This window comes from Borostomias antarcticus (assembly GCF_949987555.1).
Source record: "Borostomias antarcticus genome assembly, chromosome: 6".
Taxonomy (NCBI): Eukaryota; Metazoa; Chordata; class Actinopteri; order Stomiiformes; family Stomiidae; genus Borostomias; species Borostomias antarcticus.
This window is the reverse complement of record NC_140239.1, coordinates 19645443-19657981: the sequence shown is the minus strand read 5'-3', so window position 1 is coordinate 19657981 and position 12539 is coordinate 19645443. Positions and strand designations below refer to the sequence as shown.

General features: G+C 45.4%; 1 protein-coding gene across 2 annotated transcripts in view; it reads right to left on the bottom strand.

Annotated features, from left to right (window-relative positions):
• Positions 1–1946: 1946 nt before the first annotated feature.
• vsnl1a (visinin-like 1a) overlaps positions 1947–12539 on the bottom strand; it is a gene marked incomplete at both ends in the record, with an annotated part of 28708 nt that continues 18115 nt past the window's right edge. The window contains 2 exons of one of the 2 annotated variants that reach the window (XM_084440193.1): positions 1947–2144; positions 2534–2749. In XM_084440193.1, the coding sequence (XP_084296319.1) occupies positions 1947–2144; positions 2534–2749 (414 nt within the window). The remainder of the gene's footprint in view (positions 2145–2533; positions 2750–12539) is intronic. The other variant, XM_084440194.1, reaches the window with a different exon arrangement.

Sequence of the window (12539 nt, the reverse complement as noted above, 5' to 3'; positions counted from 1 at the left end):
AGTGTATTGTTTGGAATATGAACATGCTAATATTACTCATAGTTGCACAGATGGCTCACAACACAAATGAATGGTTGTTACCAATTTGCAATATATTTATACAGGCAGGGTAGCGTCTGGATTGGCAGTCTTAAACTATAATATGCCGGCAAACAGGAGACTTTTATTTTCTCCAGTTAATATTGGCTGGATCACAGGTAATTTCCAAGCTGGATAGGGTGGGATAATGCACCTGAACATGAATTATGAACTACATACAGTTTGTATTAATGAACTACATACTATACAGTTGGTATTAATGAACCACATACTATACAGTTTGTATGATGGACTACATACTATACATTGTGTATTAATGAACTTCATACAGTTTGTATTAATGAACTACATACTATACAGTTTGTATGATGAACCACATACTGTACTATACAGTTTGTATGCTTCCGTATGAGAGGGAATAAAAAAGTACAAAAAGTTTGATCATTAGGACGAGTGAGGTACACTTTGGGGCAAACTGTATAGCCTACCAAACACATGGCTTTTCTTGTTACAGGAGTGGCATTCACTAGTTTCTTCCGCATATAGCTCTTAAACACTCACTTTTTATATACGGAGAGATGAACAGAGTGAGTGGGATAACTATCAGTGGGTACTGTAATACAATGTTGCACTGGCTTCATTCCACTTCCCCTTTAAACCACTGAGTGTAAAGGTCACTGGATTCAGCAAATTGATATGCAAATTGTATCTTCATTATAGAAATGGCCAGATGAAAAACTAAGCGGGTGATACAAGGTGGACCTGATGCACTTTATGCTGGGTAACTTTGGGGGACCGGGCTGTAGCTCAGCGGGGATACAGTACCTCCTTAGACAATAGTGAATCAGGTATTTGTTTGTTTGTTGTTTTAAAATGAGCAATTGCCTGATTTATTGCACAATCATAATTAATTTTTAGTTGTAGTTTAGTTTGACTGTTGATTTAGAAGTTTTTGAATATGCCTCAGTCAAAATGAGCTGAGATGACAGACTGAGGGCGTGCGACAGAGATCATTTAGCAACAGATTCTATTATCTACTAGGACACATGCTCCCACAGGTACAGCAGTCAAAATAAAAGTCTTGACGAATCACAAAAATACATCCCAAAAGACAATACTTGTAGAAGATGAACCTACTGTAGTATGAGTTTCCTATTCCTTAATAATTTTGTTCTGTATCACTGCATTTCTTGATAAGGCTTTGTTTTTGTCTGTTATTCTTATAGGATGCAAAAAGAGTAGATTATCTTTAAGGCAAAACCTAACGGCATGCAAATGAACTACATTTATATTCACAAAGTACAAGCACGTTTGGAAGGTAAAGTCTGACTAATGCTATCCATCTCTTCATCCATCCACATCTAATCTTTAATCAGAATGAAAGTGGTTAATTATACAGGTAGGTTACCATAGGAATTTGGTTTGGTTGACATTACTCAATATATGAAACACGTATAGCTAGCATCAGTAAACTTGAACAATAAATAGTAGTAGCGTTAATTAAACATAGCACATCACTGATGCGCAAGCTCTGGTGGGATGACACTGTATGGAAAATACTTTGCACACTTCACATTTTGGCAGTTGATTTTACAGGATTTAAATATATTATTCATATTTATATATCTACTGTATATATAGTTGTGCATGGTGTGAATGTGTAGTGAGAGTATGTGTGTGAGTGTGTGTGTGCATGTCATTGAGTGTTGAATTATGTGTTTGTATCCTGTACTTTAGTGTAAATCTTTTTTATAGCAAATAACATTCTCATGCACACAAGTGTTTCAAACACAAGAAGCGAATCCATTGAAAGGTAGTCCAAGCATTTTTTTTTCAGTGGAAATAGCTGCAAACTGAATGGAACATTAATCTTCTGTGCAGTCCGTTCTGGCGTTCTCGGCGGCCACCTATTTCTGGAGGTCACACTGAAGCAGTAATACAATGGAGGGGTCGCTCTTGGCGGCCTCTTTGAACTCTTCCAGTGAGATCTGGTCATCGTTGTTCTTGTCCATCTTGCTGAAGATCTTGTCCACTCTCTGCTGCGGGGTCAGGCCATCCTCGTTCATCTTCATCATGATCACCGTGCCCACCATCTTATAGATTGCCTTCAGAGAAAAACAGAGGAGGAACAAGGAGGAGAACAGCAACACTCAGTCATCGTACACATGACCTCGCACAGTCACGCACCTGTTCAAGGCACATGCAGGTAAGGTACAGCAGGGGGGGGGGTTTGGGAGACATTTTGGCTTTAAGTGCTGAAAAGCCATTACATAGATCCGTACCAGACCTGGGTCGAAATACTGTTTGAAATCACTTTAAATTATATGGCCTTGTTTGGCACAATGTAACCAATGGGGCTGCAGCTCAAAAGACAACCCCCACCCACATGACAGACTCAGAACCCGCCCACCTGATGCTCCAGGCAGACTGGCGACCCAACGCTGAAGTACCTGAAAGGATTTCAAGCAGTATTCGGGCGCGGCTCTGACCGTACCTCAATAATCTCCAGCATCTCCACTCTGGTGATCTTTCCGTCGCCATCCAGGTCGTACATGTTGAAGGCCCAGTTGAGTTTCTGCTCGAAGCTGCCCCGTGACGTGATGGAGAGGGCACAGATGAACTCTCGGAAGTCGATGGTCCCGTCGCCGTTCTTGTCGAAGGTTCTGAATGCATGCTGGGCGAACTTTGATGCATCTCCGTAGGGGAAGAACTGAGAAGGGATTAAAGAATACATACATGAATGAAATCCATTAGTTAGGGGAACATTCACAAACAGGAGTTCATATTGAAGGCAATATCTATAGCCTATGTCTGGGATGTTATTCTGTGTGTGTGTGTGTGCGTGTGTGTGTGTGTGTATAGTATGTGTCTGCATGTGTGTGAGTGTGTGTGTGTGTGTGTGTGTGTTTGCTTGTGTTGTGTGTGCGTATGAGTGTGTGTACAGCTCAGAGTAAATGTGTGTGATGCTGACGAGTCCGGGGCGTTGAGCCTTGCTGGGCTCAGCAGTAGGCTGCAATGCGGACTTCAGCTCTGCGGTCTGGATGAGAGGAGAGTGATCTGTGTGTGTGTGTGTGTGTCTACAGTAGTCAGAGAGTGGTCTGTGTGTGTGTGAGTGTAGTCTGAGAGAGGAGCAGTGTATGTGTGTGATGAATGAATGTATTTAACAGAATGTTACAATTCACACAGGTTTAAAAGCCCAGTTAGGCTACAACATCATCGGGTCGTCCACAGACGGGCCTCCGATCTTCATCTCCAGTTAATCCCCTGAACAACCATCACATGTACCTATTACTTTGTTTGAGGAACACACACACAGTACAGTCTGAGACTTATTTCCATTGTGATCCTCGTCTGTTACAGCAATGTGTGTGTGTGTGTGTGTGTGTATGTCTGTCTGTCTGTGAGAGAGGAGAGCAGCGTGTGAGGAGCTTCATTCATCTACAGGGGGAACATCATCGTGTTTGAACATGATTAAGCTCTCAGACTCACAGAGCAGACTTTCCCAGCGCCTCTGACCACTTAAAAGGCTTCATGTGCAGCTTCCCCTCCCTCTGGGCTCACATAAGCAACATGTAAACAAACACCAGCAACTTCAGCAGCTGCTTCTGTGCGTGACCTGAGTCCATGTGTGCGTGCCCGTTCATAGCATGAGATTTAGACCAATCGGGAGTAGCCAATACCGTTGCACACCGGCAGAGGGCAGTAGAGATTGCTCATAAACCGCTTACTTCACCACCTGGGTGTGATTTTTAATCACATTACATTTGAGGTCATGCTAACAAATAGTTAACAAACAGTTATAAACACTCGCCCTTTATATAAATCACAACATAATCATCCACAGCATGAGATTATGTTTCGATTTTGATCATGATATTTACAATAAATTTTTATTTTTTACTTTATTTTCTCTAAGTAGCACTGTGGCATTTAACAGTGTAGGCCATGCACTGTACATACTGTAGCCTACTGCAGAGAAGCCGATGCACACGTTCCGATTACTTAGTACCCATAGAACAAATCAAAATCATTCAAAGCAGGACATACACTTCGCTACTTCACTAACTAGAAGCTGTAGGGTTCAGATACAGTGCTCATCGAGTTGCCAATACACATTCTATTTCCGTCTCTCGTGATCACTAGCCCAGAGCAGGCTGTACATGGGCGTAACCGTGTACAACGGACCAGAGGTTAACGAGCAAGAGGAGAAGAGTTCGCCGTGTGAAGTGATGAGCCCTCGTTACAGCAGTAATGTGGTTGGGAGGTCCGGAGGGTCCGGTGCCGTTCATTACAGGTGACCCTTCAGCTTGACCTTCGACCTTCAGCCCCGCTGAGAGGCGGAATGAGGGTGGGGACTGATGTGCGGAGCTGGTTTGCACTCGGAGGCAGACCCAAACGGGGACGCGCCAAAGTGTTAATTTACCTTCTAACTGCGGTCGGACGGTGGCTTGCAACACTGTTACAAGACAGGCAAACGGCTTGCCTGCTTTGTTCTAGCGAATCCTGCCCCTCGTCTTGTTTTCAGGAGCGTCTTCCTTTGCGCACAGTTCTGTCTGCTGCCAGACAGGCTGTGGATTCTAACGGCAGCACAGGAGGGTAAATCGGTGTGAAACTGCTCATCTGCTACAAGGACCCTCCCATGACCTTCTGCTGTAGTGGCAGACTGATCCGACTGCAGTCAACACTTAATGAACAGAGAGCGGCAGAGACAGATGAAATGAGAAAGGTAGGCAACGAGAAAGAGAGAATGAGAAAAACAGAACAAGTGACATGGAAGAGGAGAGACAGGGAGAGAGATAGACAGACGGACCTCCTCCCACCCGTCGGTCCCTACAGAGCCAAACCCGTTATGCGTGGAGCAAAGCCTTGGCGTGGAGCAAAGGAAGGCACACCGTGATGCAGCGTGCACAAATGCAAAGTGACTCTCTCAGGAGACCGCCTGCTGCTCCATATGGCCTGGGCAATGGCACAGTCACAGAGAGGGGCGGGGGAGGGGTGGAAAGAGAGAGAGAGAGCAAACTAAGTCCTGGAGAGACGCTAGGGAGGAGAAAGAGAGTGAGGGGAGAGATGGGGAGTAAAATAAGGAGAGGGAAGGAGGGAGAGGAGCACCCGGGGTAGAGAGACGTACAGACGGCGGGAGATGGAGAGAGCGGAGAGGAGAGAGAAGTGGAGGGAGGCCGGCAGAGTCGTAAAGACTGCCGGGCCACTCCCTCTGCCTGTTCCTCCGTGACGAGCTGGCTGTTTATAAAACACCCTCTCATGTAAAAACGGAGAGCGGAAAACTAGGCCGGAGTGATGAGATTGCAATTTACTTTTCCTTTTATCAAATTCCCAATTTCCCAGTAGCTGTCTGATACTAGTAAAAATATGGGACATGTGGAAACACGGATGATACATTTGGAACAGGAGACAGACCCAGTCACAGCTCCTCATGAATACAGAACTGCCCCTTTCAACAATGATTTAACATACGCTTCTTTTTCGCGACTTTACTTCAAATCCCATCTCCTCTCTAAATGGTTGGAAATGAGACTCATTGAATTCTCGATGTTTATGCCTTCTCTCCGACGGCGCCCCGGGTACCTGTCCTAATGTTCCATCTGAATATGGATGTCCACGCTCACGGCCGGCAGAGCCAGAACCGAGCAGAGAGACGGCCAGCCGGTCCCGTCACAGGCAGGGCTATATGTCGGGCTCGGCTGGCCCAGTCAGGCACAGCTGGGCTAATAAACGCTGATGTTGGCGTGGGGCGCTGGTGACTGATGCGCCGGCTGAAGCCAAGAGCCCTCCAGGCACAGCCCAAATCACCCGGTGCTAAGTGGGACATAAAAGCTCTCATAATCAGTGCACAACGCTGCCACCTCGACCCTTTCAACAGGGGTGGGGGGTGGGGTGATGGAGAGAGGGGGGGGGGGGGGGGGGTGGAAGAGAGAGAGGGGACGACAGAGGGAGAGATGGAGGGCGAGTGGAAGAGCAAGGTGGGAGAGAGAATGGAACAGAGAGAGGAAAAAAGGGGGCGGGGGTGGGAAGGAAAGGCCAAGAGTCCTGTCGGTCTGTGGTCATATTAACCCACTTTTATTGGAAGCCATTTCACTCTATCATAACAGCAGCGGCCGCCATTAGGCTCTGGGTGGGTGGCTACGCAAGCAGGACGAACACATTAGCAGCGCTGCTCTCACAACCAAAGTCATAGAGGGGAACACATCGTACAAGCTTCCCACTATAAAGCCACAACAGCCGGGAAGCTATTATTGCGTGGCGCTCCCCTGAAGAGAGAGAAAAGACAAGGAGTGATCACAACCGGGGAGTTGACCACGCCATAAGGAGATAAATGGAATTTGTACATTATGTAAGCGCTGTCCTTGTCGCTAATCCTTTGGATATTACTATTCATGGTGTGTTCCTTGTGGCTATTGAAAAGCTGTCCATCTGTCCCAATGCAGGTCTGTGCTCAGGCCTGGTGTCTCTCCATGCATTTCTATAGTGATGTCCCAGCCTTGGCATTCCCCCCAGACAGCCCCACTCACATCATCAGCACCTGTAAGCTGTGTACCCTCCCTGGCACACCGTCCAAACGCATGTCCCCGTGGTTGACCATGCACACGACACCAGCCAACAACGCCTGCCCACAGTGGAACGCACACATCACTGGACACACACACACACACGATAGAACACACACCACCACAGCGTATTTCCTGTCAACACAAATCCACACGCAGCCTATAGTGTGTGACATGTCTATGTGAACACTGTCAGACGTTAGCAGGCGCTTTCATCCAAGGCGACTCACAATGTTTTGAGCTAGTAATTATTGTTGAGTCGCGAAGACTCAAGGTCTGTTTATTGCCAGGTATATGGTTCAAGCATACTAGGAATTTGACTAGGTTTAAGGCATCACGGGGCCCGCAGGGCCACAGTCCCAATGGACCGCAGTCTCCTGCCAGAGGGCAGTGGGTCAAAGAGATCGTGTCCAGGATGGGAGGGGTCGGCCGTGATCTTATTGGCCCGTTTTAGGGTGCTGGAGGCGTGCAGGTCCTGTAGGGATGAGAGTCTACAACCGATCACCCTCTCGGAGCGGATGATGCGCTGCAGTCTGCCCTTGTCATTGTCTGTAGCGACTGAGAACCAGATGGTGATGGACTCGATGATAGAGGTGTAGAAGAGTAGGGGGGGGGAGGTGATGGTGCCCCGTAAGCGGAAGGAGTGAACAGTGGTCCCTGGGGTGTCATTCATGGGGGGGGGGGGGGGTTAAAAAGGAACATTCACAAAATAGGAGTTCATATTGAAGGAAATGTCTAAAGGCAATAGCCTATGTCTGGGATGTTGTTCTATGTGTGTGTGTGCGTGTGTGTATAGTATGTGTCCGCATGTGTGTGTGCGTGCACGTATGGGTGTTTCCTGACTGGGAATTGAACCCAGGCCGCGGTGGTGAGTGCCGAATCCTAACCACTAGACCACCCGGGAAGCCTTTCGGTCACTGGGCAGGTGCCCTAACCACTAGGCTACTGTACCTACCAGCCTACACCTGCAGTGTTGCCACGGTACATCAGTTTCCTGTTCAGTGCGCTACTGTTCAGATATCTGGCTCCTACAATATTGACATGGAGGTTCCGGGGACAGTATCACAACCCTTTATCTAACAGTTGTTCTCTATCATGACTTCATTGGTAGGAAATATTATTAGATGACTTCCATTCCGAGTCTCTTTGATGTTCTGTATCTCCTGTATTTATTTTTTTATTTGTTTTATTTTTTTATATTTATTTTTTATATATTTATTTATTTCTAATATTTATTTATTTATTGTATGTTTTTGATATCCTGTATCTGTATATCCTCCTAGTGTGAACTTCCTGTCCCCGGTGGAGTTTTAAAAGCATAGGATGTGGGGTTTATCCCTCAAATCTCCTTACCATACTACAAGCACAGCTGCACTTTTGGTACAAGCCTTCATAGGGGCATAACGGCAACAAGAAAAAAACTGTATGAATCATGGCGTCGTTTTTAATTTTGCCTACCCCAGTACCATGTTGACCTGGTTCATGCATGACTAATGCTGTTTTTGTTTTATGCAACATTACTTTGCCAACAACAGATGCAGCCCGACTATTTTAAGGCCAGAAAGTGTACACAAGCAGGAAACGGAGAGGGCATCGCTCAAGCACGCCGGCTCACCGAGCAGAAACACGCCAAGCGGCAGAGCGATGAGCGAGCAAATGCACGCATGCGTCGTCCATCATTTGGTTATTTCGGGTTAACGTGGCCGAGCGAGGCTCAGACACGAAGAGAGAGAGAGAGAGGAGGGAGGGAGAGACGGAGAAAGAGGACTGTTAAGAACTCTTACATAAAGCCTCTGTGGCATGCAAAGAGAGAGAGAGAGAGCCAGCACACTGCACCCCTAGGGCCCATGAGTTATAACACACACACATACACACACACACAAAATGTGTCCAGTCATTCATCTCCGCCGCTAATTGCATTTTTTAATCATTCACTAATTACCTTCAGTGGCATATTTATCACCTGATGTCAAAATAAACATCTGATACCAGCTGCCTCTGGATCTACAGGTAGAATACTCAACACCACACAGACTGGATCTACAGGTAGAATACTCAACACCACACAGTCTGGATCTACAGTTAGAATACTCAGCACCACACAGTCTGGATCTACAGGTAGAATACTCAGCACCACACAGTCTGGATCTACAGGTAGAATACTCAACACCACACAGTCTGGATTAACAGGTAGAATACTCAACATCACACAGTCTGGATTTACAGGTAGAATACTCAACACCACACAATCTGGATCTACAGGTAAAATACTCAACACCGAACAGTCTGGATCTACAGGTAGAATACTCAACACCACACAGACTGGATCTACAGTACAGGTAGAATACTCAACACCGAACAGTCTGGATCTACAGTACAGGTAGAATACTCAACACCGAACAGTCTGGATCTACAGGTAGAATACTAAACACCACACAGTCTGGATCTACAGGTAGAATACTCAACACCACACAGTCTGGATCTACAGGTAGAATACTCAACACCACACAGTCTGGATCTACAGGTAGAATACTCAACACCACACAGTCTGGATCTACAGTTAGAATACTCAACACCGAACAGTCTGGATCTACAGGTAGAATACTCAACACCGAACAGACTGGATCTACAGGTAGAATACTCAACACCACACAGTCTGGATCTACAGTTAGAATACTCAACACCACACAGTCTGGATTTACAGGTAGAATACTCAACACCACACAGACTGGATCTACAGTACAGGTAGAATACTCAACACCATACAGTCTGGATCTACAGTTAGAATACTCAACACCACACAGTCTGGATCTACAGGTAGAATACTAAACACCACACAGTCTGGATCTACAGGTAGAATACTCAACACCACACAGTCTGGATCTACAGGTAGAATACTCAACACCACACAGTCTGGATCTACAGGTAGAATACTCAACACCATTGAGTGTGTGTTGAGTATCTCCCCGTCTGGAGATCACGGGAAGAAATTCTAGTCCAAGCCTGAGATTCATGTGTCGTGAGACCAGCCTCATCAGTGATCTGTGTAGGCAAACAGAGCATAGGCTTGCGAGATGGAAATGGTCTCACCAGGCGAGGGTTTCATCCGTGTCCAGGAGAACTACTTCTGAAGGGATGCAGGGTTTTACAGCGTAAAAGCAGTGGATGAAATCTAAAGCTGTTACGGTGTAACGTTACAGTGTGACGGCTTTAACAAACAACTACATTTTGCATTACGAGGGGGGTCACTAGAGGGGAATGCATTATCCCAATGAGGAAAAGTGCTTTTAGCCCGCCTGCCTGGTCAATTAGGGTCACAAGAATGGAACTTAATTCCCACTAATCTCAATACCTACAGGTCTTTTAGCAACCACTTAAAACAATGGATGATTAAAATGCAAACTTGTCAGCACTGAAATGTTCAGGGTTCAAGGTTCAAGGCTTCAAGGTTCAAGGCTTTTATTGTCATGTGTATTTATAAAATACAATGAAATGCACTGTGCCCAGCACTTTCAGACATCAAGACATGACTTAAGCCATAAGACAGTAAGACATTACAACAATATGACAGGAGACGTTTACAAAATAAGACATTAAGACACTATAGACACTACGAAATACGACAATAAGACATTACAAAGAGACATTAAAGTGCATAGAGCAAAAGTAGGAGCATCAGTGATTCATCAGCCTAACTGCCTGTGGAAAAAAACTGTTACTGAGACGGGTGGTACATGTATGTCATGTCATATGCTCCTGTGTCATGTCAGTACAGTATGTCTGTGTACCCTCTAACCCTCTAACATGCTGCTGTCATGTCAGTACAGTATGTCTGTTTAGTCTCTAACCCTCTGATGTCTGTTGATGCTTTGCTGATCACTGCTGCCTGTCTCTGCGTTGTATGTATGGCTTGCTCTTTGTGCTATGTACTGTAGTTAGGCCTATGTCTAGGTTAACATTCGTCCTCCTCACTGTATATCCTACTTGCTTGTACCGTGGCATCTTGTTCTATGCTGTGAGTGATTAACTGTGAGTCCTTTTTAAACTACTGTATCTATACTCTGCACATATATTTCACCATTTACTTTGATCTTTTCCCATTAGGGAAAAGCCTTTTTGAGTCTTTTTTTAGGACACTTGGCCAGGGACTAAATCTGGTGTATTTACATTTTGTTGTTGATTAATAAGCACTGTCCCTTCTTGAATAAACCAAACTGAAGTGCTTAATGGAAGTATGCATGAGCTTTATCAAATGTCTCTTAAAAGGCCGGTGCTTTAATAAACGAACCAGGTGATTCTAATAAACTGCTAGAAAGTCTACCAGAAAATACTGACTTACAACTGACTAAATCCAGCACATTGTTTCCCCTCACGCTCTAGTAAGCACCACTGCACTGGCAATGGGTCTCTGAGAGACGAATGACCACTGTCAGTGAAAACAGGTCTACCAGCCAGCAGAGGGCAGTATTGAGAGGGGAAGCGGAGAGTGAATCAGCAAGGCAGCCCAGCTAGGCTCTGACTCAGCAGCATGTGTGCTGGATTGTTACAGTGCCTGGATGGCTAGCTGGTCGGCTACTTGTATGACCGACTGACTGACTGGCCGGTTGGCTGGCTGGTAGACACACTCTCTGCAACACTTCCAGTCAGCAATGGACAGTAGACTCCCTTCTACTTATAAACAGAATTTTTGGGAGAGATAACAGAAATGATCCTTCCAAATACAAGTGGTAAGAATTCTAGGTCCTCCTAACATCTGGGTTCTCCTATATCATTGGTTAAAACTCATGTATATTTGACAGGGTGCAATAATTAGTGGAACACTCACTTTGTTATGGAGTGTCTTAAAGGGAAGATTCACAATTGTCGGAGTTGTGTTCTCTCTCTCTCTTTTTCCCTCTCTCTCTCTCTTAGTGTGGCGATGGGCATGTTTCCCTTTCCCCAGTAATTGAATTAAATGGACAGTTGACCTGAGGGAAGATTGGGCCTGGCTGGCCTCTACCATCCCAGACACAGTAACAGAAAGCTTTTTAGCTCATCTCAACTGGCCATAGCTTAACACACTTTGACAGCCAAATAAAGGAATGGCTTAATTTTCATTACCTCTGCCCAAGCGACAGCACAGCGCAAATACTAATGCATTGATTTTCACGAAACTCTGTGGAAGGGTGTAGCATGGGCCAACTTAGAAACCATTGCATTTTGGAGTGGATCTGAATTACAGTCCACGAGCCGCCCAAACACGGCTGGCCATTCACCGCCATTCATTTTTTGGACCAGAATTACGCAAAAACTACCACACTGATTTTCATGAAACTCGGCAGAGGGACGTGGCATGGACCAACTCAGAACCCATTAAATTTAGGAGCAAATCTGAATCATGGGGGAGGGTCCATGAGCCACCCAAACACGGCCGACCATTCACCTCCATTAATTCTTTAGGCTAGGTTTACGCTAAAACTACCAGACTACTTTTCATGAAACTCGGTGGAGGGGTGTAGCATCGGTCAACTAACAGCCCATTACATTCTGGAGTGTATCCGTCCACGAGCCGGGCCGGCCATTCACCGACATTCATTTTTTGGACTAAGACAGGGGTCAGCAACCTTTACTATCAAAAGAGCCATATATTTTTTGGCCAAATATTTGAGCCTTATGATGAAGGCAATGTTTCCCCTTAGATTTGTTTTCAGGCTTGGTGGTACACACCCAGGGGGGACACATTAAAGGGGCAGCTATATTAAGGATGGGGTCTCTGGGTGCTCCCCCAGGAAATTTTGAGTGTCAAAACACATTCTGTGCTCTCTGAGCACCATTTCTAGTTATTTCATTGGCATTTGCATTCACCATTATCAACAAATATAGGGGATTTATTTTGAAACATAGGCAAATATTTTATCTTAAAATGTTTACTGTAATCTGCAAAGGGGAAATAAAACT